Raw genomic sequence first — 15,955 nt, forward strand, 5'->3', positions numbered from 1 at the left:
GTGCAAAATTATACGCAATAAGAATAATTAATTACTCAGTATTACCTAATTTAGATTATTTAATCAATTTAATTACTATATTTTTCTTATTTAAAATAGTTGATTCACTTTCAATTAAAATAATAAATCTCTCTCATTTATTAAACTGGATCATTTATTATAATATTTTTTTCTCCAAAATAAATATCTCTCTCTATATATAATAGTTGGAAGAAAAATACGATAGGAAAGAAACCAATTTAATAAATGAGAGAGGGATTTATTATTTTGATTGAAAGTGAATCAAATAATTTAAATTAATAAAAGATAGTAACTAAATTGACTGAATCATTACAAATAGGTTTTAATTTAAATTAGATACTATGGAGTAATTACTCTTGTTGTGTGCGATGTTGCACATGTTAGAAAAACGGTATGTATTAAAAAGATTTAAATATATTTTTGGTATTTATAATTTTTTATTTTTATTTCTGCAAAAAAAATTAATTCTTATAATATGTGTTTCTTTTGTTTTTTTCATTTTTCAAGTATTTTAGATAACACTTTTAACAATAAAAAATATTTTAAACAAAGAAAAAAATGTTATCTAATGCACTTTAAGAATAAAAAATAAAACAAACATATTTTGTAAGAATTAAAACTAACAAAAATTACAAAAAAAAAGAAAATAAATATTAAATTGCGTAGACTAACAATGTATTTATGCATAAAAGGTTAGAGATGCATGGTATATAATTATTTTTATTAGGAGCTAAAATTTGGCAACGAAAGTATCCGGCAGGACATCAAAGATTTTCTTACTTATTTTTGCTTACAAATATTCTGATTTCTTTTGTTACACCCTACTCCATTTATTCGAGTTATAAAATGGAAATTGATTGCCCTCCTATATTAATTGAACAGAATCGTAAATACCAAAATTTGATGGAATGGGAAAAGAGTGGTAACAAACTTTTCCTTTTTTAGCATTTATTATATTTTCAAAATGGTAAGTTTAAACTTATTTGTTAAAAAAAATTTATTTTAATTATTTAATTACTTTTAATTTTTTTAATTATCATTTGTTTTTGAATTTTTAAAATGAGATTATAAGACTATATCCAAAAGTGCTTATCCAACAATACATCTAAACACTTTAAAATTGTATACCTACTTTTTAGTAGATATACTCGTTTTATAGCTACTTGCCTTTAGCTTTGAGCTATTAGTTAACATTTTAGTTAATTTGACTAAGCATAACCTTAAATTAGCATTCGTTCAAACTTGATTTTAACTTCTAACTTTTTAAATTTATTTTTCTTTTATAATTTAACATTTATTATATTTTCTTTTTAATCTTTTATATTTAAAGTACAAAATTGCATGATAGAATTTTCTCATTTTTACCTTTTTTATTATATATGATATTTACAGTGATAAATGGTAAGTTTATGTAGTTTTTATTTTTATTTTTTTGATATTTTATAAATAAAAAGTTACAGATGTTTAAAATGAAATTTAATACAAATTATAAATACTACAAAATATATTCTTATCAACAAAATCAAATCAAAATTTATATAAAAACATTACATAAATATGTTCATTTATGTAGTTTTATATTTATCAACTAATTCAATAAATAATTCTATTAAATACTTATAATTCAATAAACTAAATTTTTATATTTTTCAACTAATTCAATAAATAATTTCAGCTAATTCTCTGGAAAGCTGGGGCATAAAGTCATATACTAAAGAGGTATAGAATTCCGTGTGAAATTAGTTTAGAAATTGACACTTTGAAATTTTTCTTAAATTTTTTTATTTAAATATGATATCAAACATTTAAAAAATATTTTCCTATTTAAAGAATATTTTTAAAAAAATTTCATTAAATTAAAAAAAAATAATTAAAATTTTCTTATATTTAAAATAAAAAATAAAAAGACAAGAAACTATTCATGGACACCGAAGAGACTATTTATTTATTTTTATTAGTACAGATATGGTATAGCACAAAATACAGATCTTGAGCAAACCAAGGAATGCCAAGAAATGTAAGATCAGGATCTCCCCCACACAAATTCAGAATCTTTCAGATCGTGACAAAAAAACGTGGCAATTGCTGGGCCAAAGAAGCCATTATTAAAACTGCACCGTTGGAAGATCAGCCACATCAAAATGATCAAATACACGTAATAACAATAAATAATCATAATAGTGGCACACTAATTCACCACTTTCCACACCCAACTGCGTAAAGCTCAAAGCTTTTTGACAGTTTGAGCATTTCAGACAAACATGGGGGATGATGGAAAGAAGATTAGTGGAGAGGGGGGGTTAGTGAAGGTTGAGCCAAAACCCAGCAATGGTTTCACCTCAAAAGTGGTTGATTTGTTGGAGAAATTGGTGGTGAAGTTCTTGTATGATTCTTCACTGCCCCATCACTACCTCACTGGTAATTTTGCTCCCGTGAGTGAGACCCCTCCAACCAAGGACCTTCCTGTCAAAGGGTACCTTCCGGTTAGTACTTTTGCCTCTGTGTGTGAGTTTTTTTTTAATTTGTTCTTTATTCAATTTGATTAAAATGTACTCATACTGTAGAGATTGATTGACAATGTTTTACTGTTATCCAATCATAGATTATCATGTAGGGGAAGATTGTTGTCTTTTGTAATGCTAATTAACAAGGTTTTCGGAGTGTCTGCGACCTCAACGCAACCACAATTATCGCCGCATTTGTCTGCAATTTCCCACAATATCATGGAAAGCGGCGAAACTAGGACTTTAAAACCTTGGTTGTTTGTGTAATAGTTTTAATCTGACAGTCTATGGAAATTAAAGTCTTCTTGTTATCCATTTGAGGATATGGGTTATTTATGTGGGTAATTCAAGGTTTTGAATTGCGGTTGCAGTTTCGCCATGTTTCTTGAAATTGTGAGAAATTGCAGACAAATGCAACCACAATTGTGATCATGGACACCCCAAAAACCTTAACATTATGGCTGAAATCATGGTTGCAGACGCTTTTTAAGACCTTCATGTAATTGTGTTTCGTTTTTATCTGTTGTGGTGTCATGATTTGTAAGAAAACTTACAGCCTCTAGATTTTCATTTGTGAGCACTGTGGAAGTAGTCTATGTCCATATTTCTGGCAGTTCTTTGATTATTATATCTTCACTTGTATTATGCTGCTTTACACCTGAGTTCATATGGGGAGCCCGTGTTATGCTTAACTGGCCATGAAAAATTTGCGATTTATCCTTGTAGTTTTCTGCTTTCTAGTCCTTGAAAAATGTTACCATTGCAATTCACTGACATGATTTCAACATTTTCCTGTAATACACTCTGCCACTAAAGGTCTAGAGTCTAAACCAATATCAGGTCATGCCACTCAAAAATTGTCTAACATTTGAAGTGTGTTGCAGGATTGCTTGAATGGGGAGTTTGTCAGAGTTGGGCCTAATCCGAAGTTTGCTCCTGTAGCTGGATATCACTGGTAAAGTTTTATTTATTTATGTATATTTTAAAGCTTTATTATGAGATATTGCACAAATCTTGGCGGAAATAGCATTTCTTGGTTATCCATGTTACTTATCAGTATTGAATTTATTTTTCCCATATTTACTTTTTATAAGAAGGTTTGGTATTGATATGCATGCTTTTAAGTTTATATCTATTAAAAAATGTGTTCTTCAACTGGACTTTGAAGCTTACCAGGCTTTACCTGACTGTTTTTGTAGGTTTGATGGAGATGGGTGCGTGATTCTCTTCCTATGTGCAAACATATATTTCTTTGAAGTTTGTTATAGATGTATTTTTTTGTGTCAATAGACGGGCAATATTTGCTGAATCTTATTATTGGAATTTGGAATTGCTTGGGGATATTGTTGAGCATCAAACTTCAATCAAAATCTCTTTAGTATTTTTGGCTGATTCCCTTTTTTGAATAGTTTGGTTGTCCATTTTATTTTGCCATTGACCTGTGAAATATGTGAGCTTTAATTTAATGTAGTGCCAATTTGGATTGGTGATTACAATTTAATTTCTAATTACGATCCCAGTCTGCACAGCCAGATTCTCTAGGATGTAAATATTTACATTCTTCTGGATTCCCCTTCCTTTTTCCATTCCTCGTTTTATTTCTTTCTGTCTGTAAATGCCTTTTTTTTTTTTCTTGCTTCATTACTGTTAGAGATATATTGTTAAAAATCATTCATGTATATTTGCTTAACAACTAAAGCTTGTGGATAGTTGGTTCGTGACAATTGCATTCAAGGTACTCATTGGGTTGGTATTAACATCTTTTCATCTCATGGGAGGTAACTAGACAATGATAAGTGGAATTATACCCTAAACAATATAATATTCTAGATAACAAAGCATCTTCCATACAGATTTCGGAACACTTGTTTTGTGAGTTAAACACCAGTTCCAATTATACATTCAGTTCTGACTTTCAGCAGTTCATCATAGTGAAAATTATACTGTTTCCGATGTTCTTAAATTTGGGCAGTCAATTACACGACACAAAATCATAGTTCTGGTATTTGTTTCTCCAATTTTGATCTATTGAATTGCAGAATGATTCATGGCTTGCGCATCAAAGATGGAAAAGCTACATATGTTTCCCGTTTTGTGAGAACTTCTCGCCTTAAACAAGAAGAATACTTTGGAGGCTCCAAATTTATGAAGGTATGAAAAGAAAGTGAAAACTTTACTAGTCTTAGAATTTAGAAATGCTTTGTTTTAGCAAGACAAATGTAGCTTCTTATATGTCATGTTCAGATTGGAGATCTCAAAGGTCTATTCGGACTTTTAATGGTTAACATACATATGCTGAGAACTAAATGGAAAGTGCTGGATGCTTCTTATGGAACTGGAACAGGTAATTTGTGCTATATAATAGTTTTCAAATTTAAGGTCCCAGTACATTCTGCAATTTTGTTCTGTGCGATTCAAATAGTGTTTCATAATGTATGACCCATTTGAAGACTCCACTACTGTTGCATACTTGCATTATGTATAGGCTTCTTTCATTATTGATACATCACAAAATATATTAGAACACAATGCCTAATTCATCATTCCGTTTATAAAGTAGCCCTCAATTTTATTTTCCAAATGGCCAGAGAGTGCATTACATGGTACTTTGCCTTGCTGATAGCTAATACACGTTTTGGCAAAATCTTTTGATGGTTTTTGACTGGGAATACTAAGCTCTTGTATATGACTGAAAGTGCCGAAACTAACTTGTGCTCATACTCAAATTTCTACCAGCTAATACTGCTCTCGTATATCACCATGGGAAACTTCTAGCACTCTCAGAAGCAGATAAACCCTGTAAGTATCATTCTTATCTGTTTTACTTTTATGAATGATATAAAACCCTTGCTTATATCTGAAATGCCATTGACTGTATAGATCAAAGGGGTTGAAAAAACTCACCGAGTTATGATCCTAAGTGACAAGGTTTTTTTTTCTCATGGAGAAAGTAACTGCAATCTAGTTAGTGACTTGCTAGCTATAGTTGTGTTTTACCTCTTCTGGTGTAGGTTTGAAATAGTTTCATTTTGAATTTTGCAGATGCTATTAAAGTTTTTGAAGATGGTGATTTGCAGACACTTGGCATGCTAGATTATGACAAGAGATTGGGCCACTCCTTCACTGCTCATCCAAAAGTTGACCCATTTACTGGTGAAGCCATCTTAAAAAAAGTAATTAAAGTGACTGATTTAATGGAATAGTTATACCAACGAATAAATATCCTGTATGCAGGGGAGATGTTTACATTTGGCTATGCGCATACACCACCATATATCACATACAGAGTAATTTCAAAGGATGGTTATATGCATGATCCTGTACCCATAACAGTATCAGATCCCATCATGATGCACGACTTTGCCATCACAGAGAATTATGCAATATTTTTGGATCTTCCTTTGATTTTTAGGCCAAAGGTATTCCAGGTGTTTCTGTTCTTATATTCTGGCAAAAGCTTATATTCCAGGTTGGAAGCTTCTTTTTTGTATGGGGGGAGGGTTGTGTCAAGGATGGTTTGATGATATAGCTTCTATTGACTTTGCACACTAATTGATGGCAATTAATGAATTTGGCATTGTCAATCGAAATCTATTTTTCAGGAAATGGTGAAGAATAAGACACTGATATTCTCATTTGATTCAACCAAGAAAGCTCGTTTTGGTGTGCTACCTCGGTATGCTAAGGATGAAAAGCTTATTAGATGGTTTGAGTTACCCAACTGCTTCATATTCCACAATGGTGTGTTTGTTTATTTTGTTTCTACTTAATATGATATGTTGATTGATATTCTGCAATGATATTTTTTATAAAAATTCAACTGTCCATATGATTGAAGTGCATGATACAAAAAAGAGTTATATATGTTTTTAGTCCCTATGATTGGGGAAATGTTTGTTTTTAGTCCCTCGAAAATAAATTGTCTCCTTTTAGTCTGTTATTTATGGAAGTGTGTTAGATGTGGTCCTTGTCCTTCACAAAAATAATAATAATAATAATAAAAATGAGTAGCAGATCCAGTATATTCCAGCCAACGTATGAAGGATGTCTTTAGTCTGTATTCTGTATATCATTAATGTCAAAGTTTTTGACAATCCTTGTGGTAACATGCAAATCACTGCATAAATTTGTCCATTGCAATATACTTAAAAGTTTGAATTCAAAACCAAAATTTGTTCTTTGAATTCTTTATTTCTGACTTGTCCATTGTAACCTTACGTGTGACATTTTTTTCCAGCCAATGCTTGGGAGGAGGAAGATGAAGTTGTTCTGATCACATGCCGCCTTCAGAATCCAAATTTGGATTTGGTCGGTGGGACTGCCAAGGAAAAGCTTGAAAATTTCTCAAATGAGCTGTAAAATACTCATTCTTACATGTAATATTTAGAAGGAAAAAAAAAACTTACTGTATAATTGTTATTTATTTCTGGTTATTGAACTCTTTCCAGGTATGAAATGAGATTTAACATGAAAACGGGTGAAGCTTCTCAAAAGAAACTATCAGCATCTGCTGTAGATTTTCCTAGGGTGAATGAGAGCTACACTGGAAGGTAAGCTCATTCTCTCCATGTTGAAAAAATTTAGGGAAGTCAACTCACTCAACTGCAACTTTTGAATTAGTCTATCTTAATTAATCATCTGTCAATTTGATAACTGTAATTTTCATGGTCTCATTTACTCTAAAATTTCATCAGGAAGCAGCGATATGTATACGGAACCACATTAGACAGCATTGCAAAAGTTACTGGCATTATTAAATTTGATTTGCATGCTGAACCGGATAATGGAAAAACAAAACTTGAAGTAGGAGGAAATGTTCAGGGTCTCTATGACTTGGGACCAGGGAAGTATGGCTCGGAAGCTGTTTATGTCCCTCGTGTCCCTGGTACCGATTCTGAAGAAGATGATGGATACTTGATTTGTTTTGTACACGATGAAAATACCGGGTATTGCTTTCCTCCACACACTTGAAACAGTGACTTCTGTGAAATTATTTTTATGTTTAAATACCTTTTTTGTCCCTACAAATATACTAATTATAGCTTTTAGTAGTTATTATTTTTTCTTTATGATCCTTGTAATATTCAAACCTTTAATTTTTTGTCTGTACTACAAAAACATTTATGCGGTTCCATCAGGTGTTTCCACGGGGCAATGCTAGATGGAGTCACATAAGTGTTTTTTGTAATGGAGATTGACTGGAAGGACAAAGAGGAAGGTTTGGACATTGCAAAATCATAAAAAAATTATAGGGACTAAAAATGAAAACTTATATTTTTAGGGATGAAAGGGTATTTAAACCTTATTTTTATATGCATCAATTGTAATCATATGTATGGCTGTTATGGCTAGTGTAATTCCTAAGGAATCATGGCTTATTTTTAGTTTTTTCTTGTCTCCTTTTTTAGTAGAACAAAATCTAACTTGAATTCAAATTGCAAAACTGCAGAAAATCATTTGTGCATGTCATCAATGCAAAAACAATGTCAGCAGATCCTGTTGCAGTTGTCGAATTGCCGCATAGAGTTCCATATGGTTTCCATGCCTTCTTTGTGACAGAGGTTTGTGTTACAACTACATTTATATATTCCTACATTGCATTTCTTCCTCTCTTTCTTTCCTCCACATTACTTGCAAAGTTGCAATGTTTATTTAGTAACCACTTTCTCAGAGTTATCTGGTAATAAATGCCATTCAAGTTTGAGTGCTTGTTTGATCTGATATGAACTAATTTCTGGAAAGATAAAACCACTTCAAAAAAAATTAAAAGGAAGCATTCAATTGTTTCTGATTGATTGCTTACCTCTCTTCTGTTTTAAAACACTACCACCTGTTGCTTAATAATACTACCCTCTTATTTGTCTTTCACTTTTGTTTAAGAGCATGCTACTAATTATTATTATTATTTGCTCTTTGGGCAGGAACAACTGCAAGAGCAGGGTAAACTGTGATAATTTTGGCAGCCTCACTGTACCGTCCTGCCTCAGTCTTTGTATACAACAAATAATCGATTGTACCATATATATCCAGTATCTCATTAAACCAATGTTTTTAAAACCGGATTGGTAGTTGAGTCAATGGAGGTATTGGTTGAATAACAGTGATTGAATCAATAATGATTAAATATTATTTTTGTTTTTAATATAATATATTAAGCAATTTTTTTACAGCATATATTAAGCAATGTTAAACAAAAAAATCACATTATTCATAATTGTATAATATCAAAAATAAAAATAAAATTTCATTTATAAATAATATAAACGCTGTTTTGGGTTAATAAAAATCAATCCAGTTCATTTATTTTCTAAACGCTGTTTGGAAAAAATTGAAAAGAGATTTGATTAAATAATAAAAAATATCGAATCAGATTGTCTGGTTTGCTATCCGTTTTGTTTTGTTTTGTTTTAACCAGGTTATACCGGTTTTTCTTTTAAGTTGACAATTGTATTTCCAGTACGTAAAAATTTTAAACCAAAGATATTATCACTGGAAATTTTATTAAGCAAGCCAAGCTTCTCCACTAAAATTTTATTTTCATTCACATGCCTCGCGTATTAATTCATATGGAAACACATACACAAGCATCAAGAATACAAATATTACTATAGAAAATATGCACCAATTTAGATTAATAATGTGCAAGGAGATATAGGACAAAATAGACGAAAGTTTTAAGGTTTTGTGGAGCATATGTCACACAAGTCAGTCCACAATTTTATGAAACCTTCACACAGTTAAAAACAAACTTAAAAAAGTTCTCAAACAAAAGTGATTTTTCTTTTTCTTTCCGTTATCCATTTTTACATATGGACTTGTAAAGAGAAACAAATGCAAGGGGAGAGACCAAACAAGGCAGAGTGTACTCCATGTCACTGGTCTCACCACTTAACTAAGCCAAGAATGAATTGCCTTCAATACAGCATCACAAGTTGGATGAGATAAAAACCCTTCATCTTCACCTGCAACATATGAACCTCATGAGACTTGAGAGAAATTCAACTAAACCTTGGTATACAACACACAACAACAACAACAATACCTTATCCTACTAGGTTAACTCAACTACATGGATCACATGACACCATTCGACTCAGTTAAATATTGAAGTTTAAACTGAAACATAGTATGTATATACAGTTTTTTTCTAGTACCTAACTGTTGCTGTATGGCTGGGCGAAGTGTCATTTGAAAGCCCCATTATTAGGGTCCCTCTCTTTACCAAAGCAGTTTCCCTCCTTTTTTCCATTTGCTTGTGAATGGTACAGTTCTGCAAGACCATTTCCATTATGGTAACCAATATTGAAACTCTCCACTCTGTGCATGTCCTGAACCGTGGCTTGTGACGCATTTGATGAGCCTAGATTCTCATTGTTGGTGAACAAATGTTGAGTGTTAGGTGAGTTTGTTGAGGGGTTTGCACCAGTATTTTGCCCAATGTCTGAAGTGGCATCAGAATTGTAATTTTCGAGCTTCTTTTTGTTGAGAAAGCGACCACCATTGCCTCTAGCCCTTCTCATGGCATGAAGGTGACGGGATTCATGGAGGTATGGCTGTAAGAAATGAATGAAACACTTAGGACAATGATCAATTCTGCACCAATGGCAAGAAGTGAGAGATAAAATTATATGAATACAAAACATTCACAAACACCTTACCAGTAACCAGTGTGAGTATTGGGAAATGAATGATGAATTCATTAATCTGATAATAGAGTTACATCAGTGGTATTTATACATCAGATATGTAATTGACAGCTGTAGGTGTAACTAACTGACAGCTGTAACTAGCAAACTATTAATTATTACATTACAATTACACAATGACAGTAGCTACTAGCTATTATATAATTCTAACAGTGAGATATGGTGAGGTGAATTTTCAAAAAAATATCATTCTGGATCCTCTAAAGTGAGCAATTCACTTTAGAGAGTATAGTAAGTAATCTCAACCATTGATGAGAAAATCAATGGTTGATATTACATATACATTTATAACAAATCACATGTGTTAGAATATCAATTAATGATTTTCTCATCAACTACTGAGATTACTTATTTTACCTTTGCTTACTTTAAAGGAGTCAAATCCCAGTAATTCGTGATTTTCCCCTCACTACCTGACCATAATCATGTTTAGAGAAACCACAGTGCTACTAGGCTCACAACCAGTCCACTCAACTAAATTGCTTACAGTTTTCTACTCTGTTCATTCAAAAGTGTCTTTAATTAAATCATCCACCACATGCCTCCTTAACTGTAAAACTTTAGCAATTTTGTAAGACTTGATGTCAAGAAATCAAAATTTTACTTCCAAAGCAATTTTGGCCAAAAAATGTAACTTGGGAGTTTCTTTTTCAGGGTTTGACAAAATTGCCTATTAACTTCAGCACAGAGTATTGGCTGAAAACATTCCAGACAGAAATTCCTGGAATTTTGGAACAATAACAATGAATTTGGATTTGAAGATCATCTATAGAGCAGTTTGCCTGCAAGTGGCAGGCAATACTTCATAAGAATAGAGCAGAGATGTTGTATAGGCTTGCAAGCATACACCACACATTTTTCTTTCTTTTTTAGTGTCTTCAAAGATGTAGAAACCCCCTAAAACCACACACACAAAAAAAAGTAGAAACCCCCTGTTAAAGTTATATAATTGTTCAGGTGCCTTTGCCTGACAGCTTAAAATCTTTTAGCCAAGATGTTCTTGTCACCAACTACTAAATAAATCTTTAGTCAAGTAAACGACATTTGGGAGTTGGGACTGTTATGATTTCCTGATAGTGAAAATTCCTAAATTATTCTGAACACACAAAATTTTAAACACTACTTTGTACCAAACATTCTTTTTTAGCCCTTCTGATCCTTTTTAATATCCTTTATACAAAAAAAAAACCTTGGCATTTAAATCTATAAATGTAAGATTTCCACATAAGAATTAGCATATTATGTCCATATGTCAATACTGAAGAGATGTTAAATTTGAGAGTTTAAAAGACATTGATTTCAACCCAGCTGCTTGCTGCATAACAGAGAAGCGGCAAAGCAGGAAATGGAATTGATATTCCATTCTTTTTTCTATCAGATAGCCACAAGAACCAGATCTAATAGAAAGAAAAATAACCAAAGAAAACATGGGAATAGAAATAAATCATAGAACAAACATTGGCAACTCAACATGCAATCCAAGACAAGCTAAATACAACTGCCTAAATTTATATATGCAACTGAGAAGGTCAAGAGATTATCAGTCACAAGAATTGAATACAAAAAAAATTAGAAAAAACACCATAAAACTCCTACGAAGCAAGTTATTGAACCAATTCAGGGTAATTTTTTCTATCCAGCATAAAGCTCAATCTAGCAGTAACCTACTTCCTTAAATGAATTTTAACTATTCATTTTTGTTTCATTCTAATTCTTTTTCAGGATATTTAATCCCTTCCTCTTAGCTGTATAATCCCCTTCCTGAATAAGTTGAATATCAATCATACCTTCCTGTTTTTGATTACTTTCTTTTCAAGCTCAGCCTTAGCACGTGACTGTCTTCGCCTCAAAATACCATGATACTGCTTTGCATTGACATAAACAGGCTCCTCTTCCATTTCAGGTGGCAAAGGCATTCTAGCATGATACATTCCGTACAATTGAGGGTTTATCTAGCATCATACCATTATCTGTTAGGACTAGTAATAAAGTAGTATTGCATTTACTTGGTTCAACAAGAATATTAGAAGTCATAAAAAGCCTCGGAGGAAAATTTGAAGCGAAAGAAAGGTTGAATTTAAACATAGATACAGAAGTTCATAAAGAAAAGAAAGCCCACATGAAAGAAGTGCTACTACCATCATAAAGTTGACACTCATGCAATGGTTACTGTTACAAGGATGTGAAGTGTCTAGCTCTTCATAATGTAATGGAAAACAGAAAGAACCACAACTTACAACCGAAGGCATTTGCATTTCCAAGCTTATTGTTACATTTGTAAATATGTTCAAATTACTTCAAACTAAGAAAGTGACACCATATATCCTCATTTACATAATCTAGATCTACATACTATATGAAAGTAGACTCCCAGCAACCTCATATTGCCACATCTAATCAAGTATTGACGAGGCATCATCCAAAAAATATGTTTATAACCTTATACTGCGTCACATCAAGTGCCAATCTGGCATCCTCCTCTGAAACAATCAATCTTATAAAGAAATACTTAATTACTCAAAGACATAATGAAAAGTATTATAGATCAATTTTAAAAATAATGTTCAGTTAAAGTAAACAATTAATGAGTTTTAAAAAGAAGAAACTTGTAAAGTATATGTGTATTCAATTTATAAACATCAGATATGACACTCACTATACTTGATAACTTCTATTTGATCATCTTGTGCTTCTAATTTGTGGTCTATATATTTACAAAAGAATAATGTAATACTTTGTAGAACAAAATTCTAGTTCAAAATGTTTAATTAATGGCACACAATCATGAAAGATGTGCACAGACAGCTAAAGACACACAATCATAAATAATATCCAAAAAATAATAATTATTTTACCAAACTAATAAATAAGCATAATACATGTCCCTGCAAGGGCAAAAATACTACTTTTATATCAACCCTTTTCTTTCAAAAATAAATAATGTTTTAATCTATAAATAAGCTTATTATGCACAAATATAGGTTCACAAAGTATCTATTCTATACACCAAACAAAAGATATATTATATTTCCATTGTCACAAAGGTGGGCCACTTCTGATCTACAGATTAAAAAGATTTGTTCAAATGGAAGCAAATTTCATAAAAACCGTACAGAAAATTACAGATATTATACCATAACTTGTTGCCCGTAAGTAGTCAAGATTTGACCATGCTGTGCATCTGAATAAGGAGATGTTAAAACCTGCATCACATATTGAGGAAGCTTATAATCTTAATATTTTACCCCCCAAAGATATACTATTAGTACAAAGTGGCACAATCCATAACCCTCCCTCCCCCCAAAAAAAAATTAAAGAAAAGAAAATAGAAGAGATTAAGGAGTTATTAATTCACAACTATAAATTAAAGGCTCATGCAGTGTGATACAAAAGTTCTCTGTGCCAAAATTGTCTTAGAAAAAGGTAATTCTAAAGGTCTTACAACTGAATGACCAACAAGTTCCATCTGGGGATTTGGAGCAAGATGTTTGTCCATGGTAAATGGGGTTGACAACACGGCATGTTTGATGTTTTGGTATTCTTTGGCAACACCTTCACCTGAGACCAACAAGATACTTATTAGTAGAAATTATATTCTTATATAATGCTATTGTATATACAGACAAACATTATGTTTAAGGTGAATTCTTAATCTACCAATTAGAAGTCATTATTGGAAACACAAATTGGAATCTATTGTCAATAAATTTCCTATAAAAAGTTACTTGTATGCATAAAATTTTCTCTTCCCTTAATTACTAGAATTAACCCCTAATTTGAAAGGCATGATGGTCAATTGGTCATTGCTAACAACAACAACAACAAAAGCCTTATTCCACTAAGTAAAGTCGGATACATTGATCATACGATTTCATTACTAAACATATTAAATTTTCAGGGGGGTGGATAAATTCTTAATGGCATAGTGCAATTAACCTGAATTGTGTCAACACAGGCTCACTTACTGAAGCAAAGGGCTAGCAGCGCATATCGCCCAATGCCTCAGTAAGTACAAAGTAAGAAAGGGGAATGCTTAATGAATTGAAAGCCAAATAGGCTAACAAACATCTTTGATTTGCTCGGATTACTGAACTACCTTTAGAGAGCAAGTAACAATAACATCACACTTTTCTCTATCAAAATAGATGATAGAACAATCAACACTAGCATGCTGGTTAATCAAAATAGATAGCATTAAGAAAAAGAAAAAAAAAAGTGTATCCAAAAGGAGAAGTAACAAAATTACATTATTATAAAGCAAAAGTCAAATAAGATGCCAGCCAAAATACAGACACCTGACTTATCATTGGTCTCAGACCGCGTGATACCATTCACGATTGAACCATTTAACTGATCAGCTGAAGATGATTTAGAGGCATTTTCCCCCACTCCACACCACCAAGGCTGATGATGAGAGTAAATGGAAGACTGAAACTGAATCTGCTCACCGCGCTCTACTCGCCAATCATCAGTGTCAGCTTTCCCCGGCATCTTAGCACAACTTTTCCCTATAACCACACAAAGATACAACAAAATTCAAAATCACAGACACACAAGAACACAATCAAATTCCAAAAATTATTTAAATAAAAGGAAAGATGCTCGGGATCAAATCAATCTCAATCGTTTATCTCCATTCCATTGCAAAGCTAGAAAAGGGTAATGAAGTTCAGACTAAATTGCGTGCTATGAAAATGAGTCCAAGTAAAATGAAATGAATTTTAAGACTTACCCTCCACTCAAAATCCCAAAAAGACTAGAGCTTTATCAATTTCTGTGTTCTTGAGCAGGGAATTTGATTATTTATAGCTAACATGAAATTCTATTTTGTATAAAAAAAACAAAGTAATAACTATTGACTATCCTTATCCATTAGGACCATTACTAAAACTGAAAGCTCAAAAATCAAAATTACTTTTCTCATGTTTTCTTCCCAACTAAACGCACATGCTGAAAACAAAAATCCCATTTCTTACAAACAATTATCATAAAGGAAGATGACAACAAACAAGCACACACAGAAACACCCTTTAGAAAGTTAAAATCAATTTTAACAAAAACTAGAGATTCTGTGATTCAAGAGAATAAAGCAATGAACTTCAGAAGGACTTACTATGAAAAGCTTTGGTTTTCAGAACCTGAATTGCATTGAAATGAGACCCATTATCTCTCTCTCTCTCTAAGTCTGCAACCTCAAGAGAGACAATGGAGCATGATGCAGTGATGAGAATAAGAATTAACTTTTACGAATATTAATGAAAAAAATGTTTTCTTTTAATGTTTAGAAAATGAAAATGTAAGAAATATATTTTATTTCTACTTCACGCAAAGGTCGTTGTCCTTGTCTGATGTTTCCTTTTTGGAAGAAAACGAGAAAATGCAATAAAATATGAAACCTGTTTTACCTAATTACTTGAGTGTAATGTAAGAACAATGATGTGTTGACAAAAATGGCCACTTACAACCCCTTTTCTCAATTATAGAATGTGACCTTAGGAGAAACATTGTTGAAAATTTTATCTAACTTCATCTTTATGTCACGTAGCTAAATGTAGAATACAAGGAATAACGTTAAAAAATTTCATGTTTTATTTGAGTTTAATAGATTTGGATTATGGGTTAGTTTGTTTAAATTTTAAAAAAATAATTTTAAAATAAGTGTTCTTTCAAAAAAAAAGAAATTAGATAAATACATTAAAAATAAAAATAGAAAATTGCTTATTT

At 31.8% G+C, this 15,955-nt stretch overlaps 2 protein-coding genes across 2 annotated transcripts; one reads left to right on the forward strand and one right to left on the reverse strand.

Moving 5' to 3' along the window:
• Window positions 1-2,167: 2,167 nt before the first annotated feature.
• On the forward strand, window positions 2,168-8,654 carry LOC114376098 (carotenoid 9,10(9',10')-cleavage dioxygenase 1). The gene is made up of 14 exons (XM_028334019.1): window positions 2,168-2,504; window positions 3,410-3,480; window positions 3,725-3,739; window positions 4,565-4,676; window positions 4,770-4,869; window positions 5,262-5,324; window positions 5,568-5,678; window positions 5,760-5,944; window positions 6,128-6,266; window positions 6,763-6,880; window positions 6,974-7,075; window positions 7,220-7,471; window positions 7,975-8,086; window positions 8,447-8,654. Exons 1-14 carry the CDS (start codon window positions 2,283-2,285, stop codon window positions 8,474-8,476), a joined length of 1,632 nt encoding a protein of 543 aa, XP_028189820.1. The 5' UTR covers window positions 2,168-2,282; the 3' UTR covers window positions 8,477-8,654.
• Window positions 8,655-9,127: 473 nt separating this feature from the next.
• On the reverse strand, window positions 9,128-15,499 carry LOC114377425 (nuclear transcription factor Y subunit A-1-like). The gene is made up of 7 exons (XM_028335920.1): window positions 15,345-15,499; window positions 14,527-14,739; window positions 13,674-13,789; window positions 13,366-13,434; window positions 12,019-12,183; window positions 9,680-10,078; window positions 9,128-9,487 (listed from the first exon to the last, which is right to left on the reverse strand). The coding sequence occupies exons 2-6, from the start codon at window positions 14,720-14,722 to the stop codon at window positions 9,710-9,712; spliced, it is 915 nt and encodes a 304-aa protein (XP_028191721.1). The 5' UTR covers window positions 14,723-14,739; window positions 15,345-15,499; the 3' UTR covers window positions 9,128-9,487; window positions 9,680-9,709.
• Window positions 15,500-15,955: the final 456 nt, after the last annotated feature.

The sequence above is a fragment of the Glycine soja genome, chromosome 11, assembly GCF_004193775.1.
Source record: "Glycine soja cultivar W05 chromosome 11, ASM419377v2, whole genome shotgun sequence".
NCBI classification, from domain to species: domain Eukaryota; kingdom Viridiplantae; phylum Streptophyta; class Magnoliopsida; order Fabales; family Fabaceae; genus Glycine; species Glycine soja.